At 36.1% G+C, this 21,911-nt stretch overlaps 1 protein-coding gene across 28 annotated transcripts in view; it reads right to left on the reverse strand.

Annotated features, from left to right (window-relative positions):
• KMT2C (lysine methyltransferase 2C) overlaps window positions 1–21,911 on the reverse strand; it is a 284,827-nt gene that overhangs the window by 92,320 nt on the left and 170,596 nt on the right. For 24 of the 28 annotated variants that reach the window (XM_072763205.1, XM_072763209.1, XM_072763206.1 and 21 more), the window contains exons 10-14: window positions 13,765–13,934; window positions 13,158–13,309; window positions 12,223–12,336; window positions 11,245–11,322; window positions 8,407–9,116 (exon numbers count right to left, since the gene is read on the reverse strand). In XM_072763205.1, coding sequence (XP_072619306.1) covers window positions 8,407–9,116; window positions 11,245–11,322; window positions 12,223–12,336; window positions 13,158–13,309; window positions 13,765–13,934 — 1,224 coding nt within the window. The remainder of the gene's footprint in view (window positions 1–8,406; window positions 9,117–11,244; window positions 11,323–12,222; window positions 12,337–13,157; window positions 13,310–13,764; window positions 13,935–21,911) is intronic. The other 4 variants (XM_072763203.1, XM_072763208.1, XM_072763207.1 and 1 more) reach the window with 1 other exon arrangement.

Here is a 21,911-nt window from a genome sequence, read left to right on the forward strand (position 1 = left end):
CATCTTGAAGGTTGTTGTCTCCCAAATTTACATTTCTAATTCCAACATGTTCCTGTGGAAGTCAGGACAGTTTTCAACTTCCTTCTTAGCACTTCCATCCTGTCACACCAAATCTCTCCAGTTTAGCACGTCTACAACAATCTCTCCCTTACCCAGTTCTGGCTCACAATCTCCCCCATCTTTAGAAATGGATTCCAGCCCTCATCTGATCTGTTCTTCTCCCTCATCACTCTACCCTGCCACTCCTTCAATCCAAACCATCAGTAAATTCGGCACAGTCTTCGGGCTCTTCATGATTCTCCCTACCCTACATCTCCCTAAGCCCTTCCCTGCACAACAGCCAGAAGGACTTGCAAAAATGTAAATCTGATCGAGCAAGACACCACCTTGTTTTAAACCCTTCCAACAGCTTCTCAAGGCACTTAACTTACTGCAATCCTTTCCCCATGTCTCTCTCCCACTTTATCCTGTGGCCCTCTCTCATGAAATGGGTGTGACCCAGCTACCTTGCTTTCCTTTAAACATGCCATTCTCTTTAGCTGGGGGCCTCCTGACTCCCCAATGGACGGCTGCTGCTTCTGATTCTTCAGGTATGGGCTCGGACATTTCTCCCTCAGAGATGCCTTTCTTCAGCGCTCCAGCTGAACTATCATCTCCCTTACAACATGTTTTGCATCTTCTCACTATTTGAAATTTGGGGTCAGGTGTTCTACTGTTTCTAATTATTTATTGGTACAGAATAGGGACAAAAGATATCTCAATTCAGTTCTCTCAAGACTTCCACTGGCTTTTCTCTGACAATATTTGGCTACTGCATAAACTTCCTTTTGGTGGATCACTTAATGTTATGTCAGTAGACAGCTCTTAAAAAAAAAAAAACTATAAAAAGTCATACTCTCAGATAATATGTTATTCACCATAATTTAAAAGTTAGCTTTGATGCCAAAATTGTGTCTCATTTTAAAAACATTTACACTTCGGAGAACATTGATGAACAAAATGTAGGGCTCCATAGATCAAGAATGTTTGGATGCCACTTCAGGAATAATTAGAAAACCATTCAACTGCTATGAAGAACTTATATAATAAAAGCTTGGGTAATTATATTATGAATTTTAATAAGTATATTATCATAAGACATTGGAAGATAGATTGTGTGCAATTTTATAGGAACTGGAGAAAAATTATGATTATACTTAGATGTTTTGACAATGAAGAAATTACCTAATATATTCTTTAGACTTTAAAATACAGCTAAAATTATCAACTTTAGTTATAAATTATCCTACAGATCTCAGCTTTGATGAAAAAGAATTTACACAGACAATTCAAAGGTGAGCTCCCAAATACTGAAACATGGTTTACCCTATTGTTAAACTTGAACTTATACTTGCTACATTTGGATTTATTTGTTGCCATTGGACTAGAAGCTTGAGAAGAGACCATTCTTGTTCACTGCTATGTTAAGCATTCTATTCAAGGCTTATTGAATGCCTGGTTTTTTTTCCCACTGAGCATTTTTTTTTTTTTTTGGATGCAAAAATGCATCAATAAGCATTGTACTATGAAACATACTAATTGCCCCATCAGATAAAGCCTACATTCCTGCCTTTCCTCACCGAAAAAAGAAATTACCAATCCATCCAATGTACTGTTAAACTACGTACAAAACAAATTAAAAGCAAAAGGGTTCAAAATGTAGCCATCAGGAGACTAAGATGTAAAGAGAGCTACAGAGAAGAAACTTGCTATCAAATCCTATAGTAACTTAAAAAAATATATACCACTTGGTTGAGATTGAATTAGATTCTAACAAGAATTACTGAACCCAAAACCTGTTTAAAGTTGGTATTAAGTTTCTTTCTCAAGGCCAATTTCTCAGGTAAATTTACCAGCCTAGTAAATCATACTGCTGTTAAAAGGGCTGTGGGAAAGGAAAATGAAAACAATAATGGCAAGTGGAGAAAAGGATATTATGGTCAACTTTCTATTATTAGAAGCCTAGTCCTGCTGCTTGCTGTTAAGTATGATCAATGTCATAATTAGAACCCAAGAGTACCCTAATCTACTGGAAAAGTTTCAAGAGCAGCCAGAGGTTTGGTCCTGGGCAGACTTGGCACCTCCAAGTCATCCTCACTCAGTTCCAGCCTCTCCCAACATGCTATGCGAAACCAAGGTTGCTATGAAACGATGAGTCTGATTTAGAGAGACTGAAAATGATGGAGAGAGAGCAGAAAGGATGACCAGCAAGAGAAACAGAAAACCTAAGCATTTATAATTCCTTTTTGGTATATACATTCACCTTACAGCCACAGCAGCAAACGACTCGTTTTTATGACTTACAGAATTCTTTTCACATAAATAAGTCTCATATACAAAACTGAGTTCAACATCAAATGGAAGAAATTTAGTCCTGATAGTGCTTTGATAAGATGCTATAAAAGTACAAAAACAGCTGTTACCAGCTTAAAGCCTTCAATAATTTAGGAATGTGAATTTGGCCGGTGCTAGTAATGGCTTTGGAAATATCACCACAGGCACAAGAAAACCAAGAGAAAGGGGATGTGTTTGTGGCTTGCCACCCCAGAGGGCTAGACATTTTTTAGGTTTAAAACTACAGTTTTTCAGTGACTTAGAGCAGTGTTTCTTGGATTTTAGCCTACACAGCATGCAAGCCTGAGGGGAACTCTCCCTCTTGCCCCCTCTGCTTTTCCATAGTACCCTGGGTTTCCTCTCCTGCAGCACATATCACATAGTGTAATTCATAGACTGTTCAGTTCCAAAAATCTGCGCAGCCATTTCGTGGCTTTGAACTCAAGAAACCTAGTACATACTGTATTGTGACCAATGTTTGACTCATTCAAGGCCTACAGTTATTTTCATGGGAATATTTCAGGACAAATAATTTTCAGACGATCTGATTGGTTCTCCAGAACTACATTTAATACAGGATTATCTCCTCAAGTCATCATTTTCACAGAATATCTGCATTACTCTGCAATTCAAGAAAGCAAGCAGGGCAGCACTGCCACTTGCTATGTGTCAGGTGCTATACATGTGTTATTGTTAAATTCCAACATCAACAGTATGATGTAGTTTTATAGATAAGAAACAAGACAGCTGGCAAGGTAACAAACATGCTTACCTGTGTCACACAAACAATAATGGAAAAGAAGGACCTGAATCCAAGTAATTGCACGACGGAATTGCCCGTGCTGAATTCATATGAACCAATCTTTCCTGGTATCAAATTACAGTAAAAACTGATGTAAACAATACAAAACACCTCTTAAAAGTCACTTTTTTAAAAGGCAGCATAGTATTTAGACTAGAATGTAAGTGGAAAATCACTCTGGGTATCTACAGTGCATCTTTTATTCTCCATGAAGAATACAGAATACATAGCTGTTACTAATTATACCTTTAATAGATTCTAAGACAAAGTATCAGAAATGTAGGTTTTACGTTAGAGGTATCCAAGAATGGACAATTAAAACTACACGGGAAAAATAAAAAAGAAATAAAAATAAAAAAACTACACGGGATAATTTCTTTCCTTTTAGTGAATGCCACTGTGTCTAAATTATATCAAGCAATGCTTCAAAATTCAAACTGATTTTAATTAAAAGCTGGATATGAAATAATTTAACAAGAACTGAATCTCTCATTTGGACAGTATGATTTATAGCCTTCAAAACAAAACTCAAAAAATCAACAGTGGTTCTTACTAAATGATTTGTGTTTACAAACCAGAAATGGTGTCTACTATTTTAAAAGAGAAAGAAAATGCTTACTTGTAATTAATTGTTGACAAAACTACAATCCTCTACAGTTTGCCATCCTGGAGGTTTGTTTTCCTCTCCCAAGAATAGATTATGAAACTGATTTGTTAAAACACTTCATTCAAAATGCTATTGCAGTAGACAACTATGTTATAAAATTCTATGGTTCATAATAAAATTAGTTAAATTAACAAAATAATAAAAAGTCCGCTTCACAATATAATGGGAAAGGTGGCTATGATTTAATGAAGTACCATCCCTGAAACCTATTATATTGAAGAAACTTCACTTTCTCTGAGAACCCCTCAATAAATATCAGTCTTAGAAATTAATGGAAATTTCTAAGATTTCTATATATATGATGTTAGCAACAAAAAATTATAGAGGGGTAAAATAAAAAATGAAAAAATTCTTAGAATTTGGAAGTTTCCAAAATACAGTTGAGTATTTATGTTTACTTTTATGAAATTTCATTGAAATATTTAACATTTCAATGAAACATATCTCATGGGTTTAATACACTTATTTCAATACTATCATGAGAGCACTTAGCACATACGTGTCTAGAGCAGACCATAGTCATGTGATTATATGGAATACTTTTCCATAAAACAAGGTGATACAAAAAGGATAAATAACAGAAGACAGACTGAGATTACTATCTCAGAATTTCCAAATTAAAATGGATAAGTAGAGCTGTGGAATGAGAGAAATAAACAGAAAATAAAAAACACTGTTATTTGATATGCTAAGATAAAAAAATTTTACATCCTATTTTCCACTGCTTTTTAGAAGCATTTCTTGTAGAAAGTCTCATGCATAAAAGTAACAACGAGTAGCATATTTCTCTAATTCAGGACTCTGTTTACTACCAAGGGTACGGTGAAAGAAGAGTGTCAGAGGCTGTTTTAATTGGTGCAAGGTGGAGTCATTGCACCAATATGTTTTTAAAGCTCCCCAGGCGATTATAACATGCAGTTGGCCAATAACAACTTTTCTAAACCTAAGGTCCAAAGTGGATATACTCATAAACATACTGAAAAATGAAACACTAAAATATATATAAATGCATAACTTCAATAAAGGGGTGAAAGAAAGAAAAGCACTGGTTCAGTGGGACAATTTATATGAAACCATGTCCAGCTGGCTGGCTACCTGTTACTGCTCCACCAATTTCCTTTTCCTACTATCCATCACACCTATATTCTTCCTCTTATCTTTGTGAAATCTTGTGTCTGAAATGAGGAAGAAAAAACAAAAAGACTTTTTCTATGCATAACCATCCGAAAAACTTACATTACTGTTCCTAGAGTAAGGTCTTGAAGCGTATATCAGAGATATGCTTGAAACATTTCATGAAGAATATAGAATAAATAGCACCTAAAAATCTTCCAAATAAAAGGCACAATATAAAACACTAAACTTCAATGATTAAGTTCTTCTAAAGGGAAAATAATCCTGTATAGATTCCATGTTCTGTGACCTGATGTTTCAGAATCAGAATAGTGATCTATATACCCATCCATACTCCAGTATCACTACACACATTTTTATATATGTACACATATATGTTCATATTCAGTTATTACATATTTTTGTATACTGTATACAGTATATTTTTTGTATACTGAAAATCTAATGGACACTGAAAATACACAGTGAATTGTTGCTACAACAAATGGTTTTTATCATTCACTTTAAAACATGACCTATGAGCAACTGGAGGATGTAGACTATTTCTACTTCAATACTTAAAAGTGGTGAAAGTATAGCACCACTCTTAATTTATCACTCTTAAATTCAGTTGGTATTTCTCTTTAAATTTAGTTCTCCTAGAACTAAAATTTTCCTGTTTTTAAAATGCTTGCCCTTGCATTTCCAATAAGGCAGTCACTAATTATGAGGCTACTAAGTATTTCTAATATATATGATAAGAAACCAGATCTTGAACACTTAACATGAAAACTGAACGTAACATCTCATTAATAATTTTTATACAGATCAAATGCTAACATACTTTTAATATATGAAGTTAAACATTAAAATTTATTTCACCTGCTTATTTTTAATACTACTAGAAATTTTAAAATTAGATCTATGAGGTTTGCATTATATTTGTTAGATGGCACTGGTTTACCCTTCTACTGGCTAACTCCTTTCTCCAGAAAACATTCCATAATCCAATCACTAGCTATCACATCAAATTTTAAAGCTTTCAGGTTTTGTTTCTAATTATTCATTTAATTTCTAAGTGAATTCTTAGAAAAGCTCACATATTAGAAAATTGTAAATAAACATAAAGATTTGACCACTATGAAACAGAATTTAAGCAATGAAATGGTTAGGATAGACTTCACTATACTGGTAAAGACCAGAAAACTAATGACCTTCAACAAAATATGGAAACACTACTGATGTTAATAATACAAATACAGTTGAACACCAAAGAATCTTGCTTATATCACAGTCACTGCCATGAACATCCATCTCATTTTATACCCAGTCCCCCTACCAAGAATATATAAAATAAATAAATAAAACCAAAAATATAACACAGGAATGCTTGACATCAAAGAAATTCATAGAGTAAGACTTCAGGGTTTCCACTATAAAAATATACACTGGAATATTCCCTGGAAGTTATGACCTCAGTACCTTAGCAATGATAAAAAAATAAAAGAGCTATCTTGTTCTATCCAATTCATACTCTCCACAAAAACAGCAGTATGTCAGCAAGCTATGCATTACCAAGTGAAGGTTGTCTGCTACACAACTAATGCCAACCTAATAGGTTAAACATGCCTATGAACAGTTTATGAGATCAACAGCAAATTATTAAGCAGTAATGAGACAATGGCAACTCAACAGAAAGTAGAATACTACCAGAATTGGGAACTAAAAGAGAATACAGCAGAAGCAACAACAAATATTAGGGCATGGGTCATATAAAATAGGATAAACCTGGAAGACTCTCACACACATATACTAACATACAGACTCACAGGCACATAGATCTTAGAATGAATGTAAGTCAACAGAAAAATAATCCTAATGGCTTCCCAGTTGGAATAGAAGTCTCTAAATAAGGAGAAATACAGTAAAATTTGACAGGAATATTTATGATGCAGTATCTTTAAAGAATGTAAATATTTGAACCAAAATTAAATTTGAGATTGAAATCTCCATTGCTAGATTTTTTCAGAGCCAAAACCACATAATTGTTATTGAAAAATTATCAAGAAAAGAAAACAAGAGTAAGGAAGAGGAAACTGGTTTGAGAACAAAACCATCTCTTGGTAGAACATAAAATAAATATCATGGAAAATACTTAGAGAAAGGCATATATGGAGAAGTATCTTAGTTTACTGTGAATGTCTTTGCCAGAAACAGTTCCATCCCATGAGGCAATTTTGCCTCTGGTATGTAACTTGCTGTCTTTAGAGAATAAAATATACCTAGAATTTAGAGGAGACTAATTCTCACATTAGAATAAAATTCTATTTTCCACTTATTTTAGGATTCCAAAATTGGATGATCCAGATCAAGATGATACTACTCCTATAAAGGCAAACTTTAATCACTGGAAACATTTTAAATCATGAGATTTTAATCTGAAACTTCAAATCACCGGTTTGTTTTTTTAAGGTTTTACTTATTCATGAGAGACAGAGACAGAGGGGGCGGGGTGGGGGGGTAGGAGGATGGGGCAGAGACACAGGCAAAGGGAGAAGCAGGTTCCATGCAGGAAGCCTGACTTGGGACTCCCACATCTCCAGGATCAGGCCCTGGGCTGAAGGCGGCGCTAAATTGCTGAGCCACCAGGGCTGCCCTTCAAATCACCATTGTGACTAAATACCACATTGTTTGATATCTTGCCATCTTATAACAACTTCAGAAAGCAGAAATTTTGTAGAATAAATCTATCTTAGCTACGGTGTCTTCATTTTGCCTTGAGTTATTTTCACTTAAATTCCACTATAAAAGAACTGGAACTTATCCTTAAAGGATAAAAGCCACACTACTTAAGTCATGGGAAGAACTCTCCTCACGTCCTAAAGATCAACAATACAATTCTAAGACTTCTTCATGAAAACAATGAAGTAAGTCCTAAGGTGGGGGACAGGGGCCGCACAAAAAAGGTAGCAATTAATAAAAAAGTTAAAATGAGAAATCCCCACCATGAAAAACTCCTTTAGTAAAATTTGAGGCTTGAGCAGTTAAAAATAGAGACAAAGAATAATATCAAGAAACAACTATCGTAGAGGGGAAAAATAAATGTTAGTTACAATATACCTAAAACTTAACTGTTTTTTTAAGGCTCTATTGTTACTGTGGCATAGAATTAAAAATTTAAGTGTTTTGTATTAGAAACTATAATCAAATAGGTTGCATTTGCATGTCCCAACTAAGTTGAAATTCTGAGTAAAACTACCTTGAGTTTAAAAAATTAGTCTTCATTACAGTTTATATATATATATATATGCCAAAACATTTTGGTCAATATTACATCTAGTTCTACCTGAAAATAGGAAAAATTAGCCTCCAAACCAAAGTTCCATATACACCTTATTTTATATAATTGCTCCAAAAGATTTTTCTGTCCATATCATTAAAATCACCCTACCTGTTTGGACCGAGGTCTACCAGGAGAAAATTTTCTTTTGGTAATAGCTGGTTTACCCATGCCGATTTTTGGAGTGACTGAGATATATGTTGTTGGCATAATGTTTCCAACAGAAGCACTGAGGGTTGAAGGGTAAGTGTGCAGTATATCCTGGGAAGGCAAGTCTGAAGAAAGAGGAGAGGAAGACACATTTGCCTTGCTTATGTCTGCAGCTGACACAAATGACAACTCTGTCTCAGATGGTAGTTTTACAGGTTTGTCTTCTCGGCATAAACCATCTTTCACACAATTCTCAACTGCAGGAGCCATTCCAAAGTCCGTAAATGCAGTGGAAGATTCAGAACGTGCTTTCTGTTCCATTTCTTCTTGTACCCTTTCTATAACCAACTGTTCCTTAGAACATAAAGAAGTACTTTGCTCACATGGGGACACCACAGTGTCCGGTGGAATAATGGCAGATTCAGTGGCTGATTTTGGAGGCCGAGATTCTTCTATGGATGCCAGCATTTTGGATTCCTCTAACTGCAGATCCTCGTGCGGCACAATGATCTGGTGTGTACGGACTTCAATGTTTTCTGTCACTTCCATTTTGTTTTCATTTTGATCTTCACAAATATGCATCACTTTAGAAGACATTTCCATTTTTTCACTATCAACTTCATGAGAAATCTGATTTTCCACTTCAGGGTTCATTTTATCTTGCGATGATTCTACAAAATTTGGAATATTTGTTATATTAATGTATTTATAAATTTAAATTTTTCTGGCTTAAAAATAATAGGCTTGGGCAGGAAAGGGGATAGAAGGGAGAAAAGGGATTTCCACACTTATGGAAACTTACGGTTATACCCTGACTAAAATCAGAAGGTATTTATCAAGGAAAACAATTATTAAGATAATAAAGGCCAAAATACACCAGGACTTATGAATTACATCAGGCCAGAAAAGCTACAAAAACATCACCTTAATAGGATCCCTAGAGTTTTTGTTTTTTTTTTTAATTTTTATTTACTTATGATAGTCACAGAGAGAGAGAGAGAGAGAGAGAGGCAGAGACAGAGACATAGGCAGAGGGAGAAGCAGGCTCCATGCACCGGGAGCCCGATGTGGGATTCAATCCCGGATCTCCAGGATCGAGCCCTGGGCCAAAGGCAGGCGCCAAACTGCTGCACCACCCAGGGATCCCCGGATCCCTAGAGTTTAAGGTAGTTTCTGGTAAAATATTAAAACAGAATTTCTAATATAATTCTATTTAACTTATATGATTACAATTCGAACATTTACAAAAAGATTTACAATTTTGTAGGTCAAGTTATACTCTTTCAACAGCTAGAAAAATGAGGCTCAGGGATCTTATACGAGGTTTCCAAGTTAAAAAGTAAAGACTAGGGCAGCCCGGGTGGCTCAGGATTTAGTGCCGCTTTCAGTTCAGGGCCTGATCCTGGGGACCCAGGATGGAGTCCCACGTCAGGCTCCCTGCATGGGGCCTGCTTCTCCCTTTGCCTGTGTCTCTGTCTCTCTGTCCCCGCCTCTCTCTCTGACGGTCTGTCATAAATAAAATCTTAAAAAAAAAAAAAAAAAAGTAAAGACTAGTCTAGAACATGAAGAGATTTTTTTAATAGCAGGCACTCAGATGTAATCCTTCTGCAGAATCAGAGGAGTAGCAATCACAGGTAGAAGATACTTTACTTATTAGCTGTACCTGCTAACATAACACATTTTTTTGGATATAATCTTTGTATTTCCACATCATAGATAATTAAACAAAGCTTAACAAGTCAATAAACATAATTAGATATCAGAAATATCTAAAGTCACTAACTGGTAAATTTTAAGTCAGGGTGCTACTGTGTTAATAAGCCTTTAACCCAAACATGCCTAAAAACAAAGTCAAAGATCCAATTTACATAAGACCTACATGGCTCTATCAGGTAAGATCACTGGATAAAATGCACTTATTTCATATACTATCAAGGCAATTTCTAAGTTACATTAAGAGATATTAATTTTCTCATTTACTATTTACTGTGGTGACTGCACTTTATCTATGTTCTGATAGCAAAATGAAATCCCACTTTTCATTCCTACTCCCTGAAAGACTACAGTTAAGGATAAAGGGGAAAAACATCAAATAACAGATCTGATCGTACCAAGTATTTTTTACACTAAAAAATGCTTCAAAAATACTAACATTAAAAAAGAATGATAGGGCTCCTGGGTGGCTCAGTAGTTGAGCATCTGCCTGCCTTCGGCCCAGGGCATGAACCTGGAGACCCAGGATCGAGTCCCACATCAGGCTCCCTGCATGGAGCCTGCTTCTCCCTCTGCCTGTGTCTCTCCCTCTGTAGGTCTCTCTCATAAACAAATAATATCTTTAAAAAAAAAAAAAAACATGTAAACATGCTCTACGTCCCAAGCAGTTCTATTATGCTCCACTACTAGTCTTCTATAAAGACTTTATTTTTTAAAGATTTTATTTCTTTATTTGGGGGGGGAGCGTTGCACACGCACGAGTGGGGGTAGGGAGGCATAGGGAGAGAGAGAAGCAAGACTCCCCACTGAGCAGGGAGCCTTGATCCCAGGACCATAAAAACATGACCGGAGCAGAAGGCAGCTGATTTACCAACTGAGCCATCCAGGTGCCCTGATTTTAAATTGTTTAATAGTGAATATCTGATTTAGCAGCTCTACAGAGAATTTAACATCCTTTAGAAATCCAATGCCAAGTCTTTTCAAGAAAAGGATTGAAAAATTAACTTAATAGATCATGACTCAAATTTACATAACAGTCATAAAAGCATTATGTTGTAACTCAATCAAATTAGATAGTATGCTTACCAGAAATGAGAAGACCATGTGTATCAAGACTTTCTGGTGTATTATTCTGCTGCTGCTCTTCTGTGAGGATGTGAACTGCTGTGAATGACACATTTATGGAATCTCCAGCAAGGAGTCAAAATTTCTCTAACACTGCTCTCTCAATAGTAAGTTGAGTAAGACTTTTATCCTACTGCCAAATACCAATATTCAATATAAGCACAAAATATACTGTTACTATTTGTTTGTAAGTAGGGTATGAAGATTAAATTAGGAATCTGATTATGTACTCTGACAAGATTTATTATTATAGATAGCTTTGTCTTATCTTTCTTTACATCTTATTCAATAATACCTTTTAATGAAAGTTATTAAATACAAAACTGAATCTCAGAAAATCTGAGGCTTTTTATGTATACCCTCAATCTATATAAAATTTCACATAAAATCCCAGACTGTCAGATGAGCCCATGATTAAGTTTAATAACTAGTTTTTCCCCAACCTTGTCTCATTAATTCCAGATCCTCAAGTATAGTAACATTTATTATTATCAACATTCCAAAAAGCTTAATTGAAATATCACTGAAATAACTGAAATACCCTCAATAGAACCACTGAGATGATCTAAAACAATAAATTTTTCATTATCTCAGCATGAAACATCTCACTATCAGTAAACTCTAGTCAATAATTATAACTAAAGAAAGAGAAAATAACAAATTGCTTTTTAATGAAAATCACTTGGCCCCCAAAGTAAATATTTATGATTAGGTCTAGATTATGGCTGAACTACAAATATATATACACGCCCTTTCCCCTAGTAATTTCTAATGTTATTTTACTAGAAAGCTCCTCTCTAAACAGTTTCCTAAAGTGACTATGCTTTGTGGCTCACTTTTATTTAGGAGAGTAAACTTTTAGTAAATATTCATATATTCACTGTATATACACATTTTCTTCTGAAAATAAACTATATCCATTACTGAAAACATTCTTACCATCTGGAACAATTCCAGGTGTAGACTCCTGATCACTGATGTCTTTATTAATTGCTTGCTCTGGAAATACCATATGGTCCTCAGGTCCTTCAACCTCCATCTCATTGTTATAATCTTAACAGAATATTATTTATTCTTTAGCTTAGAGTTAAGTTTTTCTGGTTTGTTAGCTATGTAAATAATTATGACTTTGCTATTATGACCCAGAATGGCATAAATTCTTCTTCGTATTTTAAATTTTCAACCAAATATCTATCTACGTTTTTGATGCAGATGGAAAAATCATCTAAATTATGAATTAAAGGATTACTGACATTTTATTATTTTAAAAGGACATTCTAAAACTGTATACTGATGGCATCTTGGAAATGAAACATTAGTAATTAAGACGTATTTACTTAAACCTCTTGCAGATGATAACATAGGACTTTATAAAAGTTGCCATTCACATTGATTAAAATGAAAACTGATCTGTAGGCAGCTCTGTTTTCTTGACCACCAAAAAACTTGTGATTATGTTCACAACCAACAGAATACTATTAAAATTACCTAAACAAAATTTTGGGCTCAAAAGATATGAGTTAACATTTAAGAAGGTCATCATAAAACTAAAACTTGTTTGGAGTGAAATAACCCAGGTTTTAAAGCACAAATTACAGCCAAACACTGACAACTTTCGTTGCCAGCTGAAAGAACACAACTGGAGTAAGGCACTTCAATCCTGGAATTCATGTTATTAGAAGAGTTGGAAAAGAGCTATATCAGATGTCAGTCATCAGATTCAGAGATGACTTGAATCACATGTATACTTAAAGGTTGAGAAATTAAGAATAAAATGGGATCTGATACACAGGATTACCTCATTATTACTAAAATAATTTATTGGTGACTGGCTGGCACACATCAAAAAAACACAAAAAAATTTTCAAGTTTACCTGTAGTGACTTCAGCCATCACCACTTCATCACCTGCCTGTAATGGATCCATCTCAGCTGCTATGTGTTTACAATACATGCAGATATACTCTTCTTTGAACTGAGAATCCAGCTCATGATCTGTTGGTTTGTCACATTCTAAGTGAACCCACCTGCAGTGATAAATGTATTTAAATAAAATTTTCTAATTCAAAGACAAGTTACTATCTAGGGAAAAAAGAGGCAATTGCTAAAAAAGGTGGATACAGAAAGGGTTAAAAGGATGACAGAAGAGAGGTTACAGAGACTGGCAACTAGCAATGGCTCTAGAAAAGACCTCTGGCATTTTCAGAGGTCATTAAAGATGTTCACATATTTTTATTTCCGTATTTTTAAGTCATTTCCTCCTTACATTCCCCTCCTAATGCTTGTCTCTGGTCTTTTACCCATTCAATTCCTTATGCCTTTCAGACTCGTTAAATATGTAATTTAATTTCATCTTTAACACTACTCAGTACACAAAGGATCATTAGAGTGATAAAAGCTTGGAACTCAAAGAGAGATGGTAGCACAAATGATCACATGATAGGAGAACTGATCACTCAATGGAAGAACTGTATCTTCTTACCTTTTGCACATATTACAATGAAGCATGTCTTTCTGCAATTCTGGATGGTAGCACTTCCCACAGAAAGGACATAAGTTATCCTGTTGTTGGTAACAACTGTCACATACCAAGCAATTGTGGTGCCACTGAGAACTAGATCGTGTGCCACACTCTACACATATTCTGCAATTCTAAACACCAGAAAAAATGAAAACAAAAACAGTTTGTTATGCATTTGTATTGCAGTTCTGGTGTGAACCTTTCTGAAATCAATGAAACATTTGCACATTATACATTAAGCTTTAATTTTCATGACACTAATTTAGGGTATACGTTTCTGAAAAAGCAGTGTGTTTTAAATATCTGATGAGACATCATTCAATTTGCACGAAAAGCTCCAGGAAAATGTAAATAGGGCCCAGAGACATCCAAGAAAACAAACAGGGAAGGAAGAAAACCAAGAACATAGCAACCCAAACTTTAAAAAAGAAACATATTCCAGAATCAGGAAGTAGCTTGTGTGGAATAAGTATCTGACTCTGCATTGTGTAAACAAATTGGTGCTTCTAAGCTACTTCATTTGTTTGTAGGTAGCTTAGGAAATAAAAATAAGAATTCACACTAAAGAATGATCATGACCCACTCCAAATGTCTTATAGAGTATGAAACTATTATAGTAAAATCCATGCCAAAATCCAATTACATCTTCTCATATTTTCAGAACAGAGAACGGCACTATCCTTACCAAAGGAGAACTGTCTGTGGAGTGCAAGCCCTGCCAGAAGCCCACCATCACCCTCTGCTGCACCCTTAGCCAACCAACCTAAATTCTGGGCACACAGCTGATAAATTGTGAGCTCTCGTTATTCACCCCAAATTCTAACCTAAACACTGGAAAAAGGGGAATTCTATGTTTTTTGAAAGATTTGATTATCAAATAAATAGAAACACTACCATGAATTGCTCAAGTCTTACAGATTTAAAACAAACGGACACATAAATATCAAGGCAAAGTCCTGAACAAAGTATTAGCAGTTTATACAAGATATGCAAGAATGGTTAAATATTAGGAAAGGTCTGGTGCCTGAGTAGCTCAGTTGGTTAAGTGTTCAGCTCTTGATTTTAGCTCAGGCTGTGATCTCAGGGTGGTGAGATTGAGCCCTGTGTTGGGCATCAGGCTCCGCCCTCAGTGCAGAGTCTGCCTGAGGTTCTCTTTCTCCTTCTCCCTCTACCACTCCCAGGCCCCCCACAAGTTATGCTTTCTCTCTCTCTAAAAACAAAAAAGGAAAGAAAATCTATTTTTAAAAATTGGCATATTATTATGTCTGAAAAGAAAAGGCAAATTACCAAATTCAACAGATGTTGGAAAAGCTTTTGGAAAAAAGTCAAAACCTGTACCTAAAAAATCTACCTCTTCAGATAATAAAAATGGATGGGTATTTTCTAAATGTGATACATACACATTGCCAGGATTTTACTTAACTGGGGGGACCTAGTTAAATAGAGGCAATCCCACTAAAGTCAGGAACAAAGCAAGGATGCCACCTATCTCCACTATTGGTTATATATATAATTAACATGGTTCTAAAGCCAATGTAAACATTGAAACAAATGAAAACAGGCAGTGCAATAGTAAAAGAACAAAATTATCTGTAGATGACAAGGGAGTATATTTGGAAAATCCTAGAAAATCAATCATAAATTCAATAAAAGAATTTAACAAAGTAGCAGGATACAAAATTTGGGGCTCAAGGGGTAAGAATTAACATATATACTCACATGTACATAATTTATAAATAATGAATTTATACCAGTAACTCCAATTCTGATCCCTCCCACTCAGTTCTTGCCTTCTTCCGTTCTTGTATAGCTATTCTCTAGTCCCCACAACACTAACACATTTACTCAACTGTCCAACCGAATAAACAAAACTACCTGGGTTTGCTCTCAGTAATTGACTTTATTCCCCTTTATTTTTTGACTATATAGGATATTAATATGCTTTCAAAACTCAGTTGTATAAACTGTTCTACAGAGAATTAATGTTTATAAGTTATGTACATATGTGAGTATCGGCCCATTTATTTGTATATGTACGTGTGTGTGTAAATACATGCATGCATTTCCTGCCCCATCTGCTGAAAAGCCAAAGAGGCAAACACTCCCATAGCAATGAGCACACCTAGGACCCATTTTCCACTAAAGGAACCAGACCTACTTCTGGAAAAGAGGGCCGATTCCTGGGCTGGGGCAGAGAGGTGGAAAATGAGCTTGGGACATCTTGTGATGCCAAAATATAACAAAATGCTCAAATAAATGGTGAGGGCATGTCACAAAAGCATAGGAGGCAGCCCACAGAAGCTACCAAAGGCAAATATGGGACAATCTGAGTATAGAACAAATTAGATAAAGGATTATGAATTATTGAGGACAGTAGGAATTTCTCAGTCAATACTGACAATATAAACAAATAATTGTGACATGTAAAAGAAGGGAGAATTCCTGTTTACAACGGAGATGCAGAGCACTAGCATATGTAACAATGCTAGAGTTGCAAAAGCACCATTTTACAACCAACACATACAAATGATGAAGCAATGGTTTCTAAAATCTTGGAGGAAAATTTGAGGAGCAAGATAGTCACATGATCTTAAATATCTTCTCATATAATCTTTTTATTAAATGTGAAAAAGGAAAAAAAAAAAAAAGAAATTTGACAGCAGCTTGACCAAATTATAAGAATGCACATCACCTATGAAGGAGATGAGCACCAGGTGCCTCTAGCAGAAACACATCACTACTTCAGTATTCCAGCCAACAATGCAAAACTCTATGTAATTGTGAAGAAGTATCAGACAAAAGTGGAAAAAAAAAAATCAAACAGGTATGTGGGGAAGAACTGTATCCTTCCAAAAATGTCAATATCCAAAAGATAGAGAAGGACTCAGGAAATTCAGATTAAAGGAGTCCAAAGTGAGAACCAAAAAGAGTACCTTAAAAAAAAAAAAAAAAAAAACTACAAAAACAAAAAGAGTACCTTACCCTAGAAGTGGATCTTGGAACCTATATGGGGTGGGGGGGTGGAGGAGATGCTATATGGGATGTTATATCAAGTGACAAAATTGAAATATGGATAATAGATTAGATGAAAATATTTATGTTGATGTAAACGTATGAAGTTGATAACAGTGCTTTGCTTATGTAAGGATATTCCTATTATTAGGAAATACAGGGGCACTTGGGTGGCTCAGGGTGTGGTCCCGGAGTACCAGGATGGAGTCCCACATTGGGCTCCCCTCAAGGAGCCTGCTTCTCCCTCTGCCTAGGTCTCTTTGTCTCTCATCAATAAATAAATACAATCTTTAAAAAAAAAAAAAGTAAATACACACTGAAGTGTTTAGGGGTAAAGGGGACACAGTCTATGTAACTTACCCTCAAATGGTTCAGGGCAAAAAAACAGAGATGGGAGGGAAGAAGAAGAAAGGGTCACACAATGATACTAAAATCTAACAAAGGTAAAAAGTATAAATGGTATACAGGTACTATTTTTTCTAACATCTAAAGTTTGAAATTATTTCAAAATAAAGTTTTTTTAAAAATCATGATATACCAACACAAAAGCATTCTGGACAGAGAAACAGGAAAAAGAAACCTAACCTGACAATGACTGGACTAAAACAAAGTTCCTGAAAAGATTACCTGTACTTCAGTGTGAGCAGCCTCACAAGTCTGATACCCCCATGAAGGCAGACCTATTTGCCTTTTCATCTCTGGCCTCCACCACGGTGCTTTGCACACAGTAGGCCTTCAAATGTTAAATAAATGAACGAATTATGACTAAAGACTATAGACATCTATGAGGATTTAACAGTAGAGGAAGAGAATTATTCTTCAGTGGATAAGCCTATGAAAAACTCTAGGATAATTCTTTGACTATTTAATTTAGACCTAACAAGGGACACCTTATAGGCATCATCTTACTAAATCCAACACCCTGATGAGGTAAGTTCTAATAACCTTCTCTACAGGGGAAAAACTGGCTTAAGGAAGTCAAATATTTTGCCAAAGTTCCTGTATTTAGTAACTGGAAAAGTAGAGATCTGGCTCCACAGCTGAATCTTTCACAACATTATATACCTCCATAGAACAGATTTTTAACTATCCAGTTGTATTCTTAGCAATATTGTACATGATTTAGTCACTGTGAAAGAGCATAGCAGACTATGATAGAGAGCAAATTAGTAAAAGAGCGAGACAAAGATAAAAGAGAACCTCAGGAAATAAACCCAGAATTCTGAAGACATTTTCCAAGATAGTGAAAAACATAACAAAGAAGATAATGAATTGAAAGCAGGAAACAAAATTATCTAGATGTTACTAAACATTATTTAAGAAAACTGCAAAGATGGCAAATAAAAAAAAAAAAGGCTAAGTTAACCAACTCTTCTTTAGACCTTTTTTGGGGGCCTGACTGGAGAGACTGATCCTGGTCAACATGTTCTAGGTAACTAATTAATGTAGAACCAAAATCAGACACAACCTGGAAACAAATTCAAAGAACTGACAAAAATAACGATCTTAAAGCTCTGAAGTAGAACAAAGGATTATAATTAAGTGAACATGTAAAACAAAACAAAACAAAACAAAGGTATTTTTCTTCTGTGATACCACAAATGGGAAAACTGGAGGGAAAAAAATGTTTCCATAGCATAAAACTGAAAAAGTTGTAAAACAAAACGATACCAAACCAAGTTCTTATAGTAGCCTGAAGACAACAGTCTCTTTCAGATATGCTGGATTTCAGGAAAATTGCTATTCCTTAATGGAGCATAATCAAGAATCCAAAAGACGGGGGGTTAGAGATTGGAACTTATACAGAGAATACATTTTTTGCAAGGAAAAAGTGACAAAGGTTTACAGTCTCCCAGTTGATCAAAAACAGAGGGAAGAGAAAGGAAAAGGGAAATTTCTGGTTTCTCCATTTTTACTAAGTGGAAGAAGAAATCATTCATACTTCCAAGTATAACTTCCAAGTGGAAGAAGAAATCATTCATATTTCCAAGTATAACACAAAATAAAATTCTTAATTGCAAGTCGCTGCAGGAAATAAAAGGAAAAACAGAAAGGAAATCAAAAGAACTATTCTGTCTTAAAATAGCCTAGCATTTCAATTGCAACCATTAATCTAAATAGTTAACTCTATTAAACCTCACACACACACACAAACACACACACACACAATTTAAAATGACACACAAGGACCCAAAATAGAAAGATGTGAAAACATTACATTCAACTGATAAAACTAAAGGCCCTAGGAGGCCATATTGATGGGCAAACAAAAATAGCTGGTTCCAAAAAAGGGGGGGGGGGGGAATTACATAATAAGGTAACTTTATATTGATAAAAATGCACAACACATCAACACTCACCCTGACATACCTGCCAAATAACAACCAAAAAATTAGTTCAGTTCACAAAAAGAAAAAGTAAAATACAAGGAGAAATTATTGAGGAAAACTGTAGTGGTCAACTCTATCTACATCCTAATACACTGTCGAATCAGGTAGCCAAAAAATAAAAAGGACTTCATCTAGCTAAATAAAATAAACAGAAATACTACACCTTAAAGTCACTACTTCAATTATGAAAATATTTGTGAAAAAGAAAACCACACTGGTTAATGCTGGGTTACACACAATTAAAGCAGAAATTAACATGCTTAAGCACAACTTAAAACCCAAAAGATAAAGTGATTAGGCTACATGTACGCAGAGACAGAATTAAAACGAATCTGGTTGCAGCCAAAGCTATAATCAAAGGTAAATTTATAGTCTTAAAATATACTTTTTTCCTTAGGGAAGTAAAGAAAACGAATTACGAATTCAACTTCCTATTTCAGAAAAAGAAGAAAGGCAAATAAAAGTGTGTAGAGAAGACGAACGCACACACGCACCAACCTGCAGCCCAGAACGCGCGGAGGCACCGGCCGCAGGCAGGAAGAAGCCGGAACTGCCGGAGGCCCGGGGCAGCCGCCCCCGGTCCGCCCGCAGGCCCCGCCTGCCTCGAGCCCCACGTGAGGGCGGTAAGCGCGGGCCCGCGGGCCTAGGGCCCCTCCCCTCCAGGCCCCACCCTCGGGCCGCAGCCGCACCCGCCGCACCGCCCAGCGCCGTGGAACCAGGTGGGGCCGCGAGCTCCAGGTGCCCCTGACCCGGCGGGGCGCTGGCGCAGGTGCTCGGCTCCGTCCGTGCCTCCTCCCACCCCCACACCCGCACCCCATCCGCGGGGTCCTCCAGGCGAACTCTCCCCCTTTCCAGGACTTTCCTAGGACAGCAAGTCACCCGCCCCCCCCCCCCCCCCTTGGGGCCGGAACGCCTTTCCAGCTTCTGGAGGAAGCCTCTGGCTGGCGCCACCTCACAGCCCTTAATCCCAGCAGCCCAGGAAGCCTCCACCTGGAGGCTGACCCCGGCCCTCGGGGCCCGGGGACCATTTCAGGCAGCTCACTCCACCCCACCTCCCTGAAGCCTACCCTAAATCCACAGAAAGGCGGTGCATGAGCAACAGGAGCCCGTTTCTATGCGACTGGGAGAAGAGTGGGAGAATGCTAAGACCACAGACGCAGTCTGGGAGGGCTGTTTTCCGAAAACTTCAGTTTTCATAGAAATGCTAGCATAAAAAAAATTAAAGTTTAACAGACCTTCGAGGGTACCACAATGCAGATTTTAATACCTGCATTTAGCATTTGTATTTATCATGTTAGTCCCAGGTGCCATCAAAGAGGTACAAAACATGCAAGATTTTACACAGTAAAATTATGGTAGAAAAAATGAAATGTTTGGATGGCACAGGGATACGTGGCAGCATCCACAGAGCCAGCAGAGAGGACTCTTATCTTCATAAACATCAAGACAATGGCTAAAGGGCGAACAACATACCAGTAACTTAAAATAAGGAACTAATGTTCCATGTTTTAGAAATAATTGGATTAATTCCCAGTTAGAACAGATTTCAGTTGTACCACAATAGTGCACTCATGAATAAAAACCTGAATGGTTACTGAATGACACTTCACTACGTCTAATGTTGAAATACTGTTTGCTGGCACTTTCAGGTCTGATTATTCTGAACTAGTAAACAGGGTCATGGCATTATCAATACTATTTTTATACAAATACAAAAGGCTTTCTATGTACTGACATTATTAAAGCCAAAGGAAAGGCTTACACACTGAACTGGGCACAAGAAAATATCCTTTTATTAAATCCAATCTTGGCAATTTAGTTTCAAAGCAAAACTGTATGTCTGATGAAATTTGTAATTACTTTATAAATCCTATTTAGCTTTATTTTAAGTGTAATTATTGAAGATAAAAATAAGTTTATGCCTAGTTTCACATCTGTTCTAGAAAATTTAGATATAATTAAAAAAAAAAAAAAAAACCTCAACCTGGGGGATATATAGAGATGGCTTGTGGATCTAGAGTCTTTAGTCTTTAGAGATCTACACCCTAATACAAAAAGAAAATTAGATCAAGAAATATTTAATCTAGAGAGAAAAGCACTGCTACTCACATAGGTATAGTACGAAAGCATAAGGAGAGAGCATCATATACAGGATAAAACATTATAAAGACAGGAAACCTGAGTTTTAGTCCCTTTTCTGTTTCTACAAATAAGTAAACTTGGATGATTAACCACTGGGCCTGCACCAGCCCTCACCTAGAATTTATTAGTTTACCTATATAGATTCCAAAGGAAGCACATGTACTCCTTTTATGACTGATCCATTCTAGAGAATATATAAGGGAAAGTCATAGTGAATATTGTTTATAAATATCTTCCAAACAGGAAAAAGAGATTAGTTTTATTTAATCACTTGAGAATTAAAGATAAATTTGATTTGTTCTTCTACTTTCACTTTAAGAGTTGAAATATTTTGTGCTTCCACGGACAAATACTTCTTAAATTTGTTACTGTTTACCTGGTAGTGTACTAATAATAACTCTGCCCAGTACGTAAGATTGTTGGCCAACTTAACAGGGTTTAGAGGTACAGATCAAAGAGCCTCAGTAAATTCCTCAGAAAGCATAAAGAGACCAGCATAGAACACCTCAAGGTCATAAAGATGCAAATAACAAAATAGATGGAAGAAGGGAGAATCACTGACTA

Source organism: Vulpes vulpes, chromosome 7, assembly GCF_048418805.1.
Source record: "Vulpes vulpes isolate BD-2025 chromosome 7, VulVul3, whole genome shotgun sequence".
In the NCBI taxonomy this organism is placed as follows: domain Eukaryota; kingdom Metazoa; phylum Chordata; class Mammalia; order Carnivora; family Canidae; genus Vulpes; species Vulpes vulpes.